The sequence below is a fragment of the Carcharhinus amblyrhynchos genome, unplaced genomic scaffold, assembly GCF_965287045.1.
Source record: "Carcharhinus amblyrhynchos unplaced genomic scaffold, sCarAmb.v2.hapA scaffold_77, whole genome shotgun sequence".
In the NCBI taxonomy this organism is placed as follows: domain Eukaryota; kingdom Metazoa; phylum Chordata; class Chondrichthyes; order Carcharhiniformes; family Carcharhinidae; genus Carcharhinus; species Carcharhinus amblyrhynchos.
Genome location: NW_027649817.1, coordinates 408,838 through 429,687, shown reverse-complemented (window position 1 = coordinate 429,687; position 20,850 = coordinate 408,838). Strand labels below are relative to the sequence as shown.

Here is a 20,850-nt window from a genome sequence, read left to right as displayed (position 1 = left end):
TCACGCGCAGGCCAGCTCGTCTCCTCATTGGACAGCCCGAGGAAACCTGGTTCCCTATTGGTGAAGGTAGTGACCAATCAGACCCCGAAAGCCGGGTCCCGCCCTGTGGCAGGAACCGCCCTGCATTGTGATTGGCTGCATTGCAGGATTCTCTGCTCTGGCTGGTTGATAAAAACGTCAATCACAATAGGGACTCTCCAATTGGTTTCTCTGACTGTCAGTCACTGGGGAAGTACCCGCCCTGTACTGGTCTCCAGTAGCTTTCAGGGTCTTTACCAGGACCCGCACCCTCTAGCCTACCTTCTCTATGAACGGTATGCTTTGTCTGTATAGCGCGCAAGAAACAATACTTTTCACTATAAGTTAATACATGTGACAATAATAAATCGAAATAAAGTCCATCACAACCTGGAAACATATCATCCCATAGTGTGGACAAATACTATTTCACTGACTACTTTTCCTGAGTTCCTCTCTTCCATTTCCAGCTTACAGTTTTCTCAAGGATTTTATTTGTTTCCTCTATTGTGAAGCCCAATGCAAAATAACTGTTCAATTCATTGCTGTCTCCTTATCTTCCATTACTAATTCCCCAGACGCACTTCCTTTAGGACCAATGGTCACTTTATTAACTTTTTTCTTAAATAATAGCTATAGAAACCATCCTGTTTTACTATCTTTGTTTAACTAGCCTTTCCTGGTATTCTGATTTTTCCCTCCTTTTTAATCCTTTCATCATCCTTTGCTATTCTTTATATTCTGTCCATTCTTCTGACCTGTCACCCACCCTAGCACAATTATATGCTTTTCTCCTTAAGTTTGATATTATCTTTCAATTTTAGTTAACCATATATGATGGATAAATGTCATTTTTGTCATTGTAATTGTAATTTTATAATTGTTATTCTTGTAATTTTTTTTGTTGGAATGTACCATGTAATATTCTAATTATGTTTGGGGTTTTGTGTTCTAATTAAAAAATGAAGAACGTGGTTTTCACGCATAAATTCAAACTGACACCAATGGATTTATCCTAGAAGTTCTTATCTGTACAGAGGACAAACTAAAAGTAAAACAGCCTCTGCAACACCCTAACAACATCAGCATCAAATTATGTCCCTAGTTCTGAAAGAAATCATGCAACCTTTTTAAATATATAACATCCCTCCCCCTTCACTTCTGTGATCATGACAACAAATTAGTACAATGTCATACATAGGATCAATAATACTCTGAACACAGTACTATGCATCATTAACTATTCTACACAGGTAATAATAAAGTCAATCAGGACAGTACCTATTCTCCTTTGATTATATATAAGAACATAAGAACATAAGAACATAAGAAATAGGAGCAGGAGTAGGCCATCCAGCCCTTCGAGCCTGCCCCGCCATTCAATAAGATCATGGCTGATCTGTTGTGGCTCAGTTCCACTTTCCCGCCCTCTCCCCATAACCCTTAATCCCCTCTCTTATCAAGAACCCATCAACCCGCGTCTTAAAAATATTTAGCGAGGCAGCCTCCACCACTTCAACGGGCAGAGAATTCCAGAGATTCACCACCCTTTGAGTGAAGAAGTTCCTCCTCAACTCCGTTCTAAACCGCCTCCCCTTTATCTTGAGGCTGTGCCCCCTAGTCCTACTGTCTTTTTTGAGCGGGAAGAGTCTCTCCACCTCTATCCTATCCATCCCATTCATCATCTTATACGTCTCAATGAGATCTCCCCTCATTCTTCTAAACTCTAACGAGTACAAGCCTAGTTTATTCAGCCTCTCCTCATAGCTCAATCCCCTCAACTCCGGTATCAGCCTAGTAAACCTCCTCTGCACTCCCTCCAGGGCCAGACATTCTGGAACTTGGCTGTTCTTGACCCTGGACGCTTCTTCTCTTGGAACTAATTCTGCATCACTCTCACGTGGTATAGAAGCAAAGTGTAGTAGTCGTATTCACAACATTAGGGACCAAAGAATTTGGTGTTTCTGGAGATGATTCTGAGAAATCGCCAAACTAGTTCATCTTCATTTTGAAACATGTGAGAAATGGGACATGTTTTTTGCTAAAACAATGGCTGTTACCTATTTCTCATTTGTGGCATAATTATGTGTTCACACTGGATCTCCTAGTTGAAATGTGTTGTTTTGCCCTTACTCCGTATCCAGCAACTTGAGATTGTTGTTGATGCTCGACTGTCTTTGAAGTTTCTAGAGGTAATAACAAATCAAACATAGTTCTCAACTTCCTCTTTAAGAGCAGTAATGCAGATGAACTTTGAGTAGTTGGATTAATAGTGTTTCTATAGGATGTCAAAAAGCTATTCACATGACGTGATAATGAACCTTGCCTGTTTGAAGACTTTAAGGAATATTCCAAGGATTATACAAACTTTCCGCTAATCCATTGATCGATGGGTGATTTTAGATGCTGAATACCATTTGCCTTGAGATAATACTCAAACTCTTGTGAAGTAAACTGCAAACCATTATCACTAACAATCTGTTCCTTTTTATCAAATCTTGCAAACATTTTGTCCCATTTTTCAGTGGGGTGTCCAGTTGTAGTAGATCTCATGATAACAACTTCTGGCCACTTTGAGTGTGCATTAATTATGACCTTTTTAAGACTTCCCAAACTCAGCAATGCTTTCACCTTCCCCTTCTCCTTTATTCCTTTGGTAGAATCTGAACTGATCTGTGATGAATGGCTATGAAGAGTCATGGTCCTCAAGGATCTTTGCCAAGTCATCATAAGTTTTGGTTTCTGTCTTGATGAGCCAAGTTCTGGAGCAAATTGTAAGTTGTACTCCCTATTATACTGAGAAAAACTGGCATGAGCAACTAATTTTCAATGTTATTCACCTGTCCAAAGCATTGAAACCGTTCCATGTAGGAACTCCATGATTAATTTTCCCCATTTAAAGGGTCCATGGATCCTAATTGACCCATCATTTGTCTTGTGGGTGCTAGCAGATTGAGGCTGCTCAGTATATTTTATTGTACTGTCTTCCCAGTACTCCTCTTTTTACCCTGGAGACTTGATGTTGTTTTTCAAACGACCCCAGCCGTATAGCAGCCCATCACTTCTTTTTAAATATGTCAGATACTGTCTTGAATCTCACCCTTCTCTGATTAGAAAAAACTCTTTGAAAAACCACATAGAGTGTTTTCCTTACTTATCTTCCTGCACTTGCTCTTTAATCTTTAATCCTGTTGTTTCTTCTCTCCAGCCTTCTATAGATCCCTATTCCCCAATGTACAGATTACTATTCCCCAGTGTACAGATCCTTATTCCCCAGTGTACAGATCCCTATTCCCCAGTGTACAGATCCCTATTCCCCAGTGTACAGATCCCTATTCCCCAGTGTACAGATCCTTATTCCCCAGTGTACAGATCCCTATTCCCCAGTGTACAGATCCCTATTCCCCAGTGTACAGGTCCCTATTCTCCAGTGCACAGATCCCTATTCTCCAATGCACAGATCTGTATTCCCCAGTGTACAGATCCTTATTCCCCAGTGTACAGATCCCTATTATTCAGGGTACAGATCCTTATTCCCCAGTGTACAGATCCCTATTATACAGGGTACAGATCCTTATTCCCCAGTGTACAGATCCCTATTCCCCAGTGTACAGATCCCTATTCCCCAGTGTACAGATCCCTATTCCCCAGTGTACAGGTCCCTATTCTCCAGTGCACAGATCCCTATTCTCCAGTGCACAGATCCCTATTCTCCAATGCACAGATCCGTATTCCCCAGTGTACAGATCCTTATTCCCAGTGTACAGATCCCTATTATACAGGATACAGATCCCTATTCCCCAGTGTACAGATCCCCATTATACAGGGTACAGATCCTTATTCCCCAGTGTACAGATCCCTATTCCCCAGTGTACAGATCCCTATTATACAGGTTACAGATCCTATTCCCCAGTGTACAGATCCCTATTCCCCAGTGTACAGATCCCTATTCCCCAGTGTACAGATCCTTATTTCCCAGTGTACAGATCCTTATTCCCCAGTGTACAGATCCCTATTATACAGGATACAGATCCCTATTCCCCAGTGTACAGATCCCCATTATACAGGGTACAGATCCTTATTCCCCAGTGTACAGATCCTTATTCCCCAGTGTACAGATCCCTATTCCCCAGTGTACAGATCCCTATTATACAGGGTACAGATCCTTATTCCCCAGTATACAGATCCCTATTCCCCAGTGTACAGATCCCTATTCCCCAGTGTACAGATCCCTATTATACAGGGTACAGATCCCTATTCCCCAGTGTACAGATCCCTGTTCCCCAGTATACAGATCCCTATTCCCCAGTATACAGATCCCTATTCCCCAGTGTACAGATCCCTATTCCCCAGTGTACAGATCCTTATTCCCCAGTGTACAGATCCCTATTCCCCAGTGTACAGATCCCTATTATACAGGGTACAGATCCTTATTCCCCAGTGTACAGATCCCTATTCCCCAGTGTACAGATCTTTATTCCCCAGTGTACAGATCCCTATTCCCCAGTGTACAGATCCCTATTATACAGGGTACTGATCCCCATCCTCCAGTGTACAGATCCCTATTATACAACGTACAGATCCCCATTCTCCAGTGTAGAGATCTCTATTTCCCATTGTGTGGAACCGCCATCTTTGATGCAGGCACTAAGGCGTCTGCTGTTGCCGGGGCAGCTACGCAAGGCGCCGTGACGTGAGGACGCCGTGCGTGCACCAAGCCAGTTGCTGGAAGGTTCTGGCGGCGCTGGGAGAGGCGGAAAGATGATGGTAGGTGAGAGGCCTGAAGGCCAACGGGACAATCCAGTGCCATCCGGCCCTCCGGGATGGTTTTATCGGTGAAGTGGGGCGCGGGAGGGTTAGCGGACTCTGGCAGCTGACGGGGGAAGGCCATATTGATGAGGGATTAGCCGCTGGGTGTGGGTTTTAGCCCGTGTGGGGCGCGGGTGCCGGCTGAGCAGCGGCCCGGGGGAGGGAGAGGGGGATTTGGAGGCTCGGTGAGGAATGGAGGGTCGGTGAGGGGTAAATACTGAAGGACCGCGGGGCTCTTTAACCGCCAGGGGATTCGGGAGAGGCAAATCTCGGAATCCCTTAAAGGGGGCGGTGACCATGAGGTGGTGTGTGGGGCCCACCCTGAGGAGGAGCCCAGGGCTGGGCTGGGCTGCAGGATGGAGGGACAATTTGCTGCTGGGGCCCTGCAGCCTCGTTAGACTGGCTTTGTACCTGAAGGAAACTTCCAGAAGATTCCAGAAAAGTACTCCAACTTGGGCTTGGTCACTTAGAACTTGAACATTATTGAGAAGAGAGATGTGTTGCCAAAGTTTTTCATCCTGAACTTGCCAGTAAATGTGGGTCACAACACAAGGCAGATAGGGGGCAGGAGCAGGCCACTTTGCTCCTTTGGCCAGCTCCGCTCTTCCGCAAGATCATAACTTCTGAATGTGGCCTCAACCCTGCCTACTTCTGATAACCTTTCACTGCATTGGGACTTTCACAGTAACTTCATTGCAGTGTAAGAACTCTCATAACACCTGGTTAAAGTCCAACAAATTTATTTGGAATCACAAGCTTTGGGAACTGTGCTCCAGAAGGATCACCTGATGAAGGAGCAGCGCTCCGAAAGCTTGTGATTACAAATAAGCCTTTAACCAGGTATAGTGAGACTTGACTATGCCCACCCCAGTTCAACTCCGGCATCTCCACTTCATTGCAGTGTTAAAGTGAACCTACTTGTGACACTAATAAATAAACTTGAAAAAATAATCTATCTGCCTCAGCCTTAAAAATCTTCAATGATCCATTCTCCTCTGCTGTCTGGGGAAGGGAATCCCAAAGACCCATGACCCTCGGAGGGGAAATAAATTCTCCTCATCGCTGTTGTAAATAGGGGACCCTTTCATTTTAAATGGTGCCCCTGGTTCTCCCAATAGAGGAAGTGTCCTGTTAGGTTCCCTTCAGGATCGTTGATTTAATTTTGAGTTATTATTGTCATGTTTTAGTGAACAGTGAAAATTATTGTTTCTTGTGCACGATACAGACAAATCGTACCATACGTAGAGAAGAAGGGACTGCAGAATGTAGTGTTCCAGTCATAAGAACATAAGAACATAAGAAATAGGAGCAGGAGTAGGCCATCTAGCCCTTCGAGCCTGCCCCGCCATTCAATAAGATCATGGCTGATCTGTTGTGGCTCAGTTCCACTTTCCCGCCCTCTCCCCATAACCCTTAATCCCCTCTCTTATCAAGAACCCATCAACCCGCTTCTTAAAAATATTTAGCGAGGCAGCCTCCACCACTTCAACGGGCAGAGAATTCCAGAGATTCACCACCCTTTGAGTGAAGAAGTTCCTCCTCAACTCCGTTCTAAACCGCCTCCCCTTTATCTTGAGGCTGTGCCCCCTAGTCCTACTGTCTTTTTTGAGCGGGAAGAGTCTCTCCACCTCTATCCTATCCATCCCATTCATCATCTTATACGTCTCAATGAGATCTCCCCTCATTCTTCTAAACTCTTGCGAGTACAAGCCTAGTTTATTCAGCCTCTCCTCATAGCTCAATCCCCTCAACTCCGGTATCAGCCTAGTAAACCTCCTCTGCACTCCCTCCAGGGCCAAAATAGGATGTAGAGAAAGATCAGCTTAATATAAGAAAGATCCATTCAAAAGTCTGATGGCAGCAGTGAAGAAGCTGTTCTTGAGTCAGTTGGTATGCAACCTCAGACTTTTGTATCTTTTTCCAGGCGGAAGAACGTAGGAGAGAGTAAGTTCAGGTGTGTGGGGTCCTTGATTATGCTGGCTGCATTTCCGAGGCAGCGGGAAGTGTAGACAGAGTCAGTGGGTGGGAGGCTGGTTTGCATGATGGACTGAACTTTGTTCACGACCATTTGTAGTTTCTTGCGGCCTTGAACAGATACCAAGCTGTCATACAACCAGAAAGAATGCTTTCTATGGTGCATCTGTAAAAGTTGGTGAGAGTCGTAGCAGATGTGCCAAATTTCCTTACCCTCCTGGGAAAGTAGAGGTGTTGGTGGGTTTTTTTAACTATAGCGTAGGCATGGAGGGACAAAGAACAACCCAGCACGGGAAACAGGCCCTTCGGCCCAACGAGCCCGCGCCGCCGCATCGCCCTACACCTATTCTACCCTGCATGTCTACGAATGGGACCCTACTCAGTCAGATTCAGGGAAGAAATAGTGTCAATTTGGTGGAAACCAATTAGCCTAAGAGCACATCTTTGGGGTGTGGGAGGAAACCGGAGCGCCCGGAGGAAACCCACGCAACCACAGGGAGAATGCGCAAACTCCCACAGACACAGGCCCAAATCCATGTATCTGCACAGCTAGCAGTGCTAGTCACTGAGCTGTTGTGGAGCCCGTCTATCGGTCCAGGATCAAGCACACACACCGACATGAAGTACTAGGCCACTCGTGGACTTCCAAGAGCAGCCCACGCACGACCCGCCGTGTGCATGCCCCTCGCTTGACACGAGGTGGACCTCCACCTGTGGAATAAAGACAAAAAATATTAATCATACAGCCTGCCCTTCCGGTGTCTCCCGAGGTTTAACCCTATTTAATAGCCCCTACCATATCCCTCCATTCTCGTTTCACTCATGTGCCTATCTAACTGCATCTTAAACGAGTCCAACGTTCCTGCCTCCACCACCCTACTCGGTAGCGCATTCCAGACCCCCACAACTCTCTGTGTAAAGAACCTTCCTCTTACCTCCAAATTATACCTCCCCCCCCCCCTCACCCTTAAGTGATGACCTCTTGTGTTCGTACCCAGTCTAGGGAGCAGTCTCTCACTATTAACTCTATCTATTCCCTTCAGTATCTTATATACCTCTATCATGTCCCCTCTCAATCTCCTTCTTTCCAAGGAGAATAGCCCCAGTCTCTTCAGTCTCTCCTCGTAACCCAGTCCCCCCATGCCAGGCAACATCCTGGTAAACCTCCTCTGCACCCTTTCCAGAGACTCCACGTCCTTCCGGTAATAAGGTGACCAGAACTGGACGCAGTACTCCAAATGCGGTCTAACCAACGTTCTGTATAACTGAAGCATTAGACGGCAGCTTTTATACTCTAAGCCCCTTCCTATAAAGGCTAACATCCCATAAGCCTTCCTAACAACGTTCTCCACTTGTGACGCAACCTTCATGGATTTGTGAACCTGCACTCCCAGGTCTCTCTGTACGTCTATACTCCTAATCGGCCTACCTTTTATCACATAGCTCCTCTCTGCATTATTCCTTCCAAAATGCATCACCTCGCATTTGTCAGGATTAAATGCCATCTGCCACCTATCTGCCCACTGCACCAACCTATCTATATCCTGTTGTATCACCTGACAATCCAGTTCTGTACCCGCCAACCCTGCCATCTTGGTGTCATCAGCAAACTTGCTGATCACACCACCTACTCCCTCTTCTAAGTCATTTATGTAGACTACAAAGAGGAGAGGTCCCAGTACCGAGCCCTGCGGCACACCACTGGTCACTGGCCTCCAGCCCGACAAGGTACCCTCCACAACTACCCTCTGTCTCCTATTTCCCAACCAGTTCTCAATCCACCTAGCTACCTGGCCTCGTATCCCATGCGCCTTAACCTTTTCTACCAGCCTACCGTGAGGGACTTTGTCAAACGCCTTACTGAAATCCATATAGATGACATCAACGGCTCTCCCATCGTCAACCGTTTTTGTCACCTCCTCAAAGAATTCCACCAGATTCGTAAGGCAAGACCTCCCTCTAACAAAGCCATGTTGCGTATCCCTAATCAGATCGCAACGCTCCAAATGCTCATACATCCTACCCCTAAGTATTTTTTCCATTAACTTCCCTACCACCGACGTCAAACTCACCGGCCTATAATTCCCAGGGTTATCCCTACTACCTTTTTTGAACAACGGGACCACATTTGCTACCCTCCAGTCTTCTGGGACCTCACCTGTGTCCAAAGAAGAGACAAAGATGTGCGCCAGAGGCCCAGCAATTTCATCTTTCGCCTCCCTAAGCAGCCTGGGATAAATACCATCAGGCCCCGGAGATTTATCCGTCCTTACGCTACCTAAAAGCCCTAGCACTTCCTCTCTCGTAATAACTATATCCTGCAACTGCACCTCCGCTCCCTCCAAGAGACCGCACGATTCCGAACCCCTCTCCTTCGTGAATACCGACGCAAAGTATTCATTCAGGAGCTCCCCCATTCCCTCCGACTCAATACACAACTCTCCACTCTTGTCCCTAAGAGGACCAATTTTCCCTCTAACTACTCTCTTGCCTCTAATATAGGAATAAAATGCCTTAGGATTATCCTTAATCCTACCGGCCAAAGCCATCTCATGCCCTCTCTTCGCCCTTCTAATTCCCCTTTTTAGCTCCCTCCTACTCTCTCTATATTCCTCCAGCGCACACTCCGTACCCATTTGTTTTGACCTAACATACGCCTCCCTCTTCTTCCTAACCAAGTCTTCAATATCCCCCGTAATCCACGGCTCTCTAATCCTACCTTTCCCATCCTTTCGCTTAACCGGAACAAACCTCCCCTGCAACCATTTCATTTTGTCCCTAAAAGCCTCCCACTTGCCAACCGTGGACTTGCCAGCTAACAGTCCCTCCCAGTCAGTTTGCTGCAGCTCCCTCCTAATCCTGCCATAGCTCGCCTTTCCCCAGTTCAGCACACTCCCGCTTGGACGGCACTCGTCCCTTTCCATTTTTATCCTAAAGTAGACGGACTTGTGGTCTCTGTTTGCCACATGTTCGCCTACCTCTACCTCACCCACCTGCCCTGGCTCGTTTCCCAACACTAAATCCAGTATAGCCCCTCCCCTAGTCGGGCAAGTTACATACTGTTCTAGCGACCCTTCCATAACACATTTCACAAACTCCTCTCCCTCCGTACCCCCAGCTCTAGGCCCCCTCCAATTCACTCCGGGAAAATTAAAATCACCCACTACAACCACTCTATTCTTTCTGCACCTGTCCAAAATGCCCCTGCAAATTCCCTCCTCCACTGACTTTGGGCTGTTGGGTGGCCTATAGTACACCCCTAGCAGTGTGATCTCTCCCTTTTTATTCCTCAACTCCACCCACAGCGACGCAATCCCTATCTCTTCCATATCGCCCTCCCTCTGCACTACTGTGATGTTTTCCTTGACTAACAGTGCCACCCCTCCACCTCTCTTCAACCCTCCTCTGTCACACCTAAAACACCTGTACCCAGGAACATTCAGCTGCCAGTCCTGCCCTTCCCGTAACCACGTCTCCGTTACAGCCACCACATCCAACTGCCTCACAAACATCAAGGCCCTAAGCTCATCCGTTTTCCCTGCCACACTCCTAGCATTGAAACAGACACAGTTCAACCCACAAATGTCCCTCGGAACCACCTTCTCCCTTATAATTTTCCTTTCACCCGTCTCTCTCCCAGCCACCTCCCCACCCCCCCTCCCTATTAGTTTAAATCATTCCTGAACACCCCAGCTAACCTCCCTGCTAAGACACTAGTCCCCCTCCCGTTCAAATCCTCCCCACCCCTCCTGTACAGTTGCCTTTCTCTCCTAAACACCTCCCAGTGATCTACATAAGTAAACCCCTCTACCCTACACCAGTCCCTCAACCATGCATTCAACTGCATGATCTCGTCATTCTTAGCCCTGCTCGTACTGGGCAGCAACCCAGACAGTGCCACCCTAGAGGTCCTGCTCTTTAGTTTGGCCCCCAACTCCCTAAATTGCCTATGGACCTCTCCCCTACTCCTCCTTCCTATATCCCCCTCCCCTACGTGTACTATGACCTCTGCCTGGGTCCCCTCCCCGTTCAAAATTCCCTCTACCCTTTCCATTATATCCTTTACCCCTGCTCCAGGGAGGCAGACCACCATCCTGGAGTCGCGCCCTTGCCCACAGAACCTCCTATCAATCCCTCGGACCCTCCCATCCCCTACCACTATCACCTTACCAGCCCCCTTCCGTCCCTCTAAATCAGTCTCCCCTTCCTTCCTATTTTTCTGTGCCCCTGCCGACGAACCTTGGGGGGCCTCCGGGGAGGCCGGGGGACCCTGACTACTCTTCTTCTTCCTCTTTCCCCTCCTAACAGTCGTCCATCTTCCCTTATCTTCAGCCCTTGAGACCTCCTCCTGCTCATGTTTCCCAGCCATTATCTCCTCATTCTCCCTAACTAGAAACGCATCTTCCAGTCGCCCCTCGAGTTGCCTGACCCGGGCCCTCAATCGCTGCAGTTCTAAACATTTACTGCAGATGTGTACCTTGGGGACCCGTGACACCACCAGGAACTCCCACATGTGGCACCGGACGCAACTTACATTCCTCCCTATATTCCCTGCCATGTCCCAACCTCCTGTAAGTGCCCAAGGTAGAAATCTGTCACTCACCTTCTCCAAGCCTGCACTCGCCTAAGCCCAGCAAGCCAAAGCCCTTCTCACTCAGTTCCCACTCACTCCGCTGCCCGCTCTATACTGCTACCCCTTTTTTATACCCCCCGCTCCCCCTTAACGACAATCCCCTGGCCTAACTTCCGGCACGGAAGTAAACTACACTCTAACAAGCCCCGAGAACCGGAAGTACAGGAAAAAAGCGGTTTTCACTTTAAATCAGTCACTCACCACAGCCACAGCCACCAGGTTCAATGCTCCGGAGAACAATGAGGTGGGTCCCCGGGTGAGTATCCGATTTATACCCCCCGCTCCCCCTTAACGACTATCCCCTGGCCTAACTTCCAGGACAGGTTGTTGGTGATCTAGACACCTAAAAAACTTTTGACGAGAGGGACATTGATAAGATCACCTCAATCTTCTCAACTCCAATGCAGAGGCCCAGTCTACCCAACCTTTCCTCATAAGATAAGTGCAAAGGTGGCACAGTAGCACAGTGGTTAGCACTGCTGCTTCACAGCTCCAGGGACCTGGTTCGATTCCCAGCTTGGGTCACTGTCTGTGTGGAGTTTGCACATTCTCCTCGTGTCTGCGTAGGTTCCCTCCAGGTGCTCTGGTTTCTTCCCAGAGTCCAAAGATATGCGGGTTAGGTTGATTGGCTGTGTTAAAATTGCCCCTTAGTGTCATGAGATGCACAGGTTAGAGGGATTAGCGGATAAATATGTAGGGATATGGGGTTAGGGCCTTGATGGGATTGTGGTCGGTACAGACTCGATGGGCTAAATGGCCTCCTTCTGCACTGTAGGGTTTCTATAATTCTGTGCACCCCCCTGCATCCCATCTCCACGATATATATTTTGTCATTCAGAGGATTTAAGCTTTGCAGACTGGTTTATTGTTATTGCCCATCCCTAATTACTATTGAGAAGGAGGTAGTGGGTTGCCTTCTTGAACTGCTGCAGATCCTGTGTTGTAGGCATTCCCATAGTGCTGGTAAGGAGTGTTACTCGCCACTTAAGTCACCCCAGGCCTGAATATTGTCCTGGCCTTGCTGCATTTGGAGACGGATTGCTTCAGTATCTGAGAAGTCATGAATTGCACTAAATATTGTGCAATCGTACGTGAACGTCTCCACTTCTGATCTTATGATGGCGGGAAGGTCATTGATGAAGCAGCTGAAGGTAGATCTAGGACACTATAAAATTACCTTAGAAATTGCTGCGGAGATGTTGAGGGTGAATGATCCAGCTCCTCGGGAGATGCGCATCTCCCAGCTGGAGCAAGTACAATTATCTTTCTTTATGCTAGATACAACTCCAGCCAGTGGAGTGTTTTTCTCCTGTTTCCAATGGCTTGATGCTGCCTTGATGTCAAGTTGTTGTTCTTGCCTTACTTTGAGTTTTGGTCTCTTTTTGGACCAACGCTGTAATGAGGAATGAAGCCAAGTGACTCTGGTGGAACCCAACCACAACGTCGGTGAACAGATTGTTGCTGAAGACATGCTACAGTCATGCTGAATACCTTCCATTACATTGATGATTGAGAGTAGAGTGGTGAGGGAATTATTTGCTGGAATAAAAGATAAAGTGCTAGAAGTACTACTTAGCAGATCTGGCACCATCTGGAGAGGGAGAGAGAAAAAACGGTAAACGTTTAAAATCCAATATGACTTCTTCAGCACTGAAAAGGTCTTGAGGGGTTTTATTTGACTTGAAGTGTTAACTGTTTCACTCTCCACAGATGCTGCCAGACTTGCTGAGCATTTCCAGCACTTTGTTTTTATTTCAGATTTCCTGCATCATCAGTTTTTGAAGTTATCAGCTGGATTGGATTGCTTTTTGTGGACAGGACATATCTGGACTTTTTTCCGCTTAGTTGGGTGAATACCTGTAGTATAACTGCAGTAGAACAGCATGGCTCAGAGGGTGGCTAGTTCTGAAGTATAAGCTGTTCTTTGATATCACATGAAGTGAATTGAATTGGCTGAAAACTGGTGATGCTGAGGACCATAAGAGGAAGTCTTGATGGATCATCCTCAGCATGCTTGACTGAAAATGGTTGTAAATGTTTCAGCTTTGTCTTTTGTACTGAAATGTAAATTTGGAAAAAAGAAGCTGGAAAAGTTCTCGTCAGATCAGGTAAAGTTATGGAAGATTTATAAGGGGCTTTGATTGAATAGATATGGAGAAATGCTGCTTTGAGACAGAAAGATCAGTGAGCAGAGGTCACAGGTTTAATTGACAAAAAAGCCAAAGGGAAATGTCCAGTTTATCTGAACCATGTGTTATGATGATCTGGAATGTACTATCTGCAAGGGCAGTGGAAACAGATTTAGTGGTAACTTTCTATGGGAATTTGAATAAATACTTGGATAAATAAAGGTTGACAGGATAGTGGGCAAGAGCAGAGGAGTGGGACCAGTTAGATAATGTTATCATGATTATACTGTGTGCTTGTTACAGAGAGTTTTGAATGTTTTTGCGACCCATTCAACAAAGCCACCTTACAGCTGTTGGGAAGGATAGACTTATTTCTGTAGGTAGAAATGTTAGTCAATGGAACATAGGAACAGGATTAGGCCATTCAACGCTTCAAACACGTCCCCCATTTATTTGCATCATGGTTAATCAGTAACAAAAAAAATGGAAAATCTCAGCAGGTCGAGTGGCATCCTTGGGGAGAGGAAAGGGTTAACGTTTCAATGCTGCATGACCCTTTTTCAGAACTAGAGAGGGAAAATACTTATGATTGGGGTTTGCTATGATCTTGACATTATTATTTTAAAATAGTTACCGATCTTAAACTTGACTTTCTCATGAGCAAGAATTCTCACCTTTGTGAGGTGAGTTCCAGATTTCCACCACTATTTTTATGGGAAAGGAAATTCTTTAATTTGTTCCTGAATGGCCTAAGTCTAATTTTATGATTGTGTCACTTTGTTCTGGCTGAAGAAATAGTTTCTTTCCAATTAGCAAATCCCTTTATCATTTTAATGGGTGACTTGGAGAGAAATAAAAGAATGACTAGGCTGAGGTTAGGACCACTCAAGGATAGTAGAGGGAACTTGTGCATGGAGTCAGAAGAGATAGGTGAGGTGTAGATTGAATACTTTTCTTCAATGTTCACTTAGGAGAGGAGCCATGTTTTTGAGGATGAATGTGTGATACAGGCTAATAGGATGGAGGAGGTATTTGTTTTGAGGGAAGATATATTAGCAATTTTGAAAAACCTGAGGGTCGATAAGTCCCCTGGGCTAGATGGGATACATCCTAGGATACTTTGGGAGGCAAGGGATGAGATTGCGGAGCCTTTAGTTTTGATCTTTAGGTCTTCACTGTTCACGGGGATTGTGCCAGAGGACTGGAGAGTGGCAAATGTTGTTCCTCTCTTCAAGAAAGAAAATAGGAGTGACCTTTATAGGCCAGATGGTCTTACTTCAGTGGTCAGTAAGTTAATGGAGATAGGATTTATGACCATTTGGAAAGATGCAGTTTAATCTAGATCATCAGCATGGTTTCATGAGAGGTAAGTCCTGCCTCACAAATTTGATTGAATTCTTTGAGGAGGCAACTAAGTGTGTGGACAAAGGTACAGCAGTTGATGTTATATACATGGATTTTAGTAAAATGTTTGATAAGGTTTCCCATGGTAGGGTCATGAAGAAGTTCAGGAGGTGTGGGATAGAAGGAAATGTGGCCGATTGGATAAGTAACTGGTTGTCTCAAAGCAGAAACTGATAGCCAAGTTCTGTACACATGAGGATGGTCTCACCAGGGATCTTGGGTTCATATCGCACTATCTGTAACCCCCGTGACTTGCCTGGGTTTGCAAAACCTCACTTACTGTACTGTCTGGAGACAATACACATCTCTTTAACCTGTGATCAGTGCTCCTTCCACACACATTGTCAGCCACTTTAGGACTTGAACAGCAGGTTAGGTGCAAAGATTCGCATTCTAATCAGTAATCTCTAAACTGTCTGTGCTTTATATGCTCTGTCTGAGGCCAGAACTCTCCATTCACCTGAAGAAGAGGGAATCCCCTCGAAAGCTAGTGAGTTTACTATCAGATAAATCGGTTGGACTAAAACCTGGTGTTGTCAGACTTTTTACTGTGTCTCAAAGAAGACAGGATGGTGGTGGAAGGAAAATTTTCAGACTGGAGGCCAGTTACCAGAGGTATATCACAGGGATCAGTGCTGGGTCCTCTGCTATTTGTGATTTTTATCAATGACTTGGAAGAGGGGGCTGAAGGGTAGGTTAGTAAATTTGCTGATGACACCAAGATTGGTGGGGTAGTGGATGAGGTGGCGGGCTCTTGCAGGCTGCAAAGAGACATTGATAGGATGCAGAGCTGGGCCGAAAAGTGGCAGATGGAGTTTAACCCCGATAAGTGCGAGGTGATTCATTTTGGTAGGACAAATTTGAATGCAGATTACAGGGTCAACAGCAGGGTTCTGAGGAATGTGGAGGAACAGAGAGAACTTGGGGTTCATATCCACAGATCTCTGAAGGTTACCACTCAAGCAGATAGAGTCATAAGAAGGCTTATAGCGTGTTAGCGTTTATTAACAGGAGGTTTGAGTTTAACAGCTATGGGGTTATTCTGCAACTATATCGAACCTTCATGAGACCACATTTGGAATATTGTGTTCAGTTCTGGTCACCTCACTATAAGAAGGATGTGGAAGCATTGGAGAGAGTGCAGAGGAGATCTACCAGGATGCTGCCTGGTTTGGAGGATAGGTTTTATGAGGAAAGGTTGAGGGAGCTGGGGCTTTTCTCTTTAAGAGTGGAGGAGGATGAGAGGCGACTTAATACAGGTTTATAAGATGATGAGGGGGATGGATAGATAGATAGATAGATTGGACGTGCAGAGACTATTTCCTCGGGTGGACGTAGCTGTTACTAGGGGGCATAACTATAAGGTGGGAGATATAGGAGGGATGTCCGAGGTAGATCCTTTACTTAGAGAGTGATTGGGGTTTGGAATGGACTGCCTGCTGTGATAGTGGAGTCGGACACTTTAGGAACTTTAAAGCAGTTATTGGATAGGCACATGGAGCACACCAGAATGATAGGGAGTGGGATAGCTTGATCTTGGGTTTGGACATAGCTCGGCACAACATAGAGGGCCGAAGGGCCTGTACTGTGCTATACTGTTCTATGTTTCCATGCATGCAGGTGGCGGTGTTCTCATGTTACCCATGTCCTTTCAGGCAGTGAGTTTGAGAAATGCTGTTGCAGAAACTTTGGCAAGTTGCTTCAGTGCATTGTGTAGGCAGTACACACTGCAGTCACGGTGTGCTGATGAGTGAATGTTTAAGTTATCCTGGATGTTGTTAAACTTTATGACTGTTAATAGAAACAACTTTCCTCATTTACATTATCAAAAATATTCATGAACATCGCTATCAAAACTTAATCATCTCTATCCCGAGGAGATCAACATTAGCTTAGAACATAGAACATTACAGCGCAGAACAGGCCCTTCGGCCCACGATGTTGCACCGACCAGTTAAAAAGCAATGACCCTATAACCTAAACCAAACCCTTTCCATCCATAAACCTATCCACGGATCTCTTAAACGCCCCCAAACTAGGCGCATTTACAACTGCAGCAGGCAGGGCATTCCAATCCCTCACCACCCTCTGGGTAAAGAACCTACCCCTGACATCCGTCCTATAACTACCACCCCTTAATTTAAAGCTATGCCCCCTCGTGCTAGCTTTCTCCATCCGAGGAGAAAGGCTATCACTGTCCACCCTATCTAAACCTCTAATCATCTTATATGTTTCAATAAGGTCCCCTCTTAGCCGCCTTCTTTCTAACGAAAACAACCTCAAATCCCTCAGTCTCTCCTCATAGGACCTCCCCTCCATACCAGGCAACATCCTGGTAAACCTCCTCTGCACCCTCTCCAAAGCCTCCACATCCTTCCTATAATGTGGGGACCAGAACTGCACACAATACTCCAAGTGCGGATGCACCAGAGTTTTGTACAGTTGCAACATGACGCTGCGGCTCTTAAATTCAATCCCCCTACCAATAAACGCCAAGACACCGTATGCCTTCCTAACAACCCTATCTACTTGATTCCCAACTTTCAGGGAACTATGTACACATACACCTAGATCCCTCTGTTCATCCACACTATTCGGAGTCCTACCGTTAGCCCTATACTCTACACATCTGTTATTCCTGCCAAAGTGAATTACCTCACACTTTTCCGCATTAAACTCCATCCGCCACCTCTCGGCCCAGCTCTGCAACTTGTCCAAGTCTCCCTGTAAACTAAGACACCCTTCCTCACTATCTACCACACCTCCGACTTTGGTGTCATCAGCAAATTTACTAATCCACCCAGCTATACCCTCATCCAGATCATTAATAAAAATTACAAACAGCAGTGGCCCCAAAACAGATCCCTGAGGCACACCACTCGTAACTGAACTCCATGACGAATACTTACCATCAACCACCACCCTCTGTCTCCTATCCGCCAGCCAATTCCTGATCCAATTTCCTAAATCACCCTCAATCCCATACATCTGCATTTTCTGCAGAAGCCTTCCATGGTGAACCTTATCAAACGCCTTACTAAAGTCCATAGTCAGCATGGTTTTGTGGCGGGTAGGTTGTGCCTTACTAACCTTATTGAGTTTTTTGAGAAAGTGACCAAAGAGATGGATGGGGGTAAGGCAGTGGACGTGGTGTATATGGATTTTAGTAAGGTGTTTGATAAGGTTCACCATGGTAGGCTTCTGCACAAAATGCAGATGTATGGGATTGGGGGTGATCTAGGGAACTGGATTAGGAATTGGCTGGCGGATAGGAGACAGAGGGTAGTGGTTGACGGTAAATATTCATCATGGAGTTCGGTTACAAGTGGTGTGCCTCAGGGATCTGTGTTGGGGCCACTGCTGTTTGTGATTTTTATTAATGATCTGGATGAGGGTATAGTTGGGTGGATCAGTAAATTTGCTGATGACACCAAAGTCGGAGGTGTGGTAGATAGTGAGGAAGGGTGTCATAGTTTGCAGGAAGACTTAGACAGGTTGCAGAGCTGGGCCGAGAGGTGGCGGATGGAGTTTAATGCAGAGAAATGTGAGGTAATTCACTTTGGTAGGAATAACAGATGTGTTGAGTATAGGGCTAACGGGAAGACTTTGAATAGTGTGGAGGAGCAGAGGGATCTAGGTGTATGTGTACATAGATCCCTGAAAGTTGGGAATCAAGTAGATAAGGTTGTTAAGAAGGCATACAGTGTCTTGGCGTTTATTGGTAGGGGGATTGAATTTAGGAGTCGTAGCGTTATGTTGCAACTGTACACAACTCTGGTGCGGCCGCACTTGGAGTACTGTGTGCAGTTCTGGTCCCCACATTACAGGAAGGATGTGGAGGCTTTGGAGAGGGTGCAGAGGAGGTTTACCAGGATGTTGCCTGGTATGGAGGGGAGATCCTATGAGGAGAGGCTGAGGGATTTGGGGTTGTTTTCGCTGGAAAGAAGGCGGCTAAGAGGGGATCTTATTGAAACATATAAGATGATTAGAGGTTTAGATAGGGTGGATAGTGATAGCCTTTTTCCTCTGATGGAAAAATCTAGCACGAGGGGGCATGGCTTTAAACTAAGGGGGGGTAGTTATAGGACAGATGTCAGGGGTAGGTTCTTTACCCAGAGGGTGGTGAGGGATTGGAATGCCCTGCCTGCTGCAGTTGTAAATGCGCCTAGTTTGGGGGCGTTTAAGAGGTCTGTGGACAGGTTTATGGACGAAAAGGGATTGGTTTAGGTTAGTGGGTCATTGTTGTTGTTTTTTTTTAACTGGTCAGCGCAACATCGTGGGCCGAAGGGCCTGTTTTGCACTGTAATGTTCTATGTTCTATATATACCACGTCAACTGCCTTACCCCCATCCACCTCTTTGGTCACTTAGCTTCTCCAGTCTCTCTGGAGGTAGCTCCTCATACGTATTATTATTTTAGTAAATCTCTTCTGCACCTTGTCTAAGGTCTTGACATCCTTCCTAGCGCAGTGTCCAGAGTTGAACATTATTCTCCAGCTGAAGCCTAACCAGTGTTTTAAACTTGAGCACAGCTTCCTTGATTTTGCACTCTTTTCCTTTATTTATAAAGCTCAGGGTTCCACAATGCTTTCTTAACAGCCTTCTCACTTGCCCTGCCATCTTCAAAGATTTCTATGAATAAACACATTGTTGTTTCTGCACCCCATTTAAAATTACAACATTCAGTTTACATTGCCTCACCTCAGTGCTACCAAAATGCATTGTCTGTCTCATTGTTTTACGAGTCTTATCAATGTCTTCTTGAAATCTGTTACTATTATCCTTACTGTTTACTACGTTTTTGGCTTTTTACTATATTGTTTCTTCTGAGGCTATGTTTTGTTGAATTTAAGTCAAATACAGAGACTCATGAAATTCAGTGTACTGATTTTAAAACGTGACTTTATTAACCAAACGATCAAATGGGACAATAATGTAAAGTAGCTCAGCACTCCAGGTAGAAAATATGCGCAGCAAAAATAGTGCCTCCATGAGGGAGATTATACATTTTAAAGATCATGTTTCCCAGCATTTCGGTTAGCATAATCCAGTAAACATTTATACAAATCAGTCAATATCATCCCTGTCAACAACTGTAGCCAATAACAATTTATATCCTGACCTAATGGGATCTTATAGAATCATAAAATCCCCGCAGTACAGAAGGAGGCCATTCGGTCCATTGAGTCTGCACTAACCACAATCCAACGCAGAGCCTATTCCTGCAACCCCACATATTTACCCTGCTAATCTGACATTAGGACCAATTTGGCATGGCCAATCAACCTAACCCGCCCATCTTTGGACTGTGGGAGAAAACCAGAGCACCCGGAGGAAACCCACACAAACATGAGAAAGTGCAAAGTCCACACAGACGGTGATCCGTGGCTGGAATTGAACCGGGGGCTCTAGTATGGGAGGCAGTAGTGCTAACCAGTGTGCCGTGTTCTTACTTTTGGATGCTTCCTCCCTTGTTTGCCCAGCGTCACATGATGCTGGAGAGTGAAATGGGAGAATGAGGCCCACAAACTCAAACCCCCGTGACACTCGTCTGACTCTGAGAAAATCCTTATGTCTGCCTTGCACGTGTTATCAGTTTTGAGTTGTATAGATCTATTCATCAAACTGGCATTGGTAGCCGTTTTGCTCCCAAAAATAGCTGATAAAGTGGCCGCATTCAATTGTTTGCTCAAGTTTTACAAAATGTATTCGAGAAGCAAACTGCATCCGTTTTATAAATTCAAAAACATGTTTGAAATGAGAAATGCTTGCTATTCAGTTAGAGCTGTCTCTTTTATAATCACCGCTCTTGTCAGCGCTCCCTATAGTCTAAGATCATTCACTCTTAAGTCAGTATTGTGTTAATGTTCTCAAACCATATTAG

The 20,850-nt window shown here is 45.7% G+C and overlaps 1 protein-coding gene across 1 annotated transcript in view; it reads left to right on the top strand.

Moving 5' to 3' along the window:
- Positions 1 to 4,714: 4,714 nt before the first annotated feature.
- Positions 4,715 to 20,850, top strand: part of cct7 (chaperonin containing TCP1, subunit 7 (eta)) — a 32,678-nt gene continuing 16,542 nt past the window's right edge. The window contains exon 1 of the mRNA XM_080182656.1: positions 4,715 to 4,785. Within this exon, the coding sequence (XP_080038782.1) occupies positions 4,780 to 4,785 (6 nt within the window). The 5' untranslated portion in view covers positions 4,715 to 4,779. The remainder of the gene's footprint in view (positions 4,786 to 20,850) is intronic.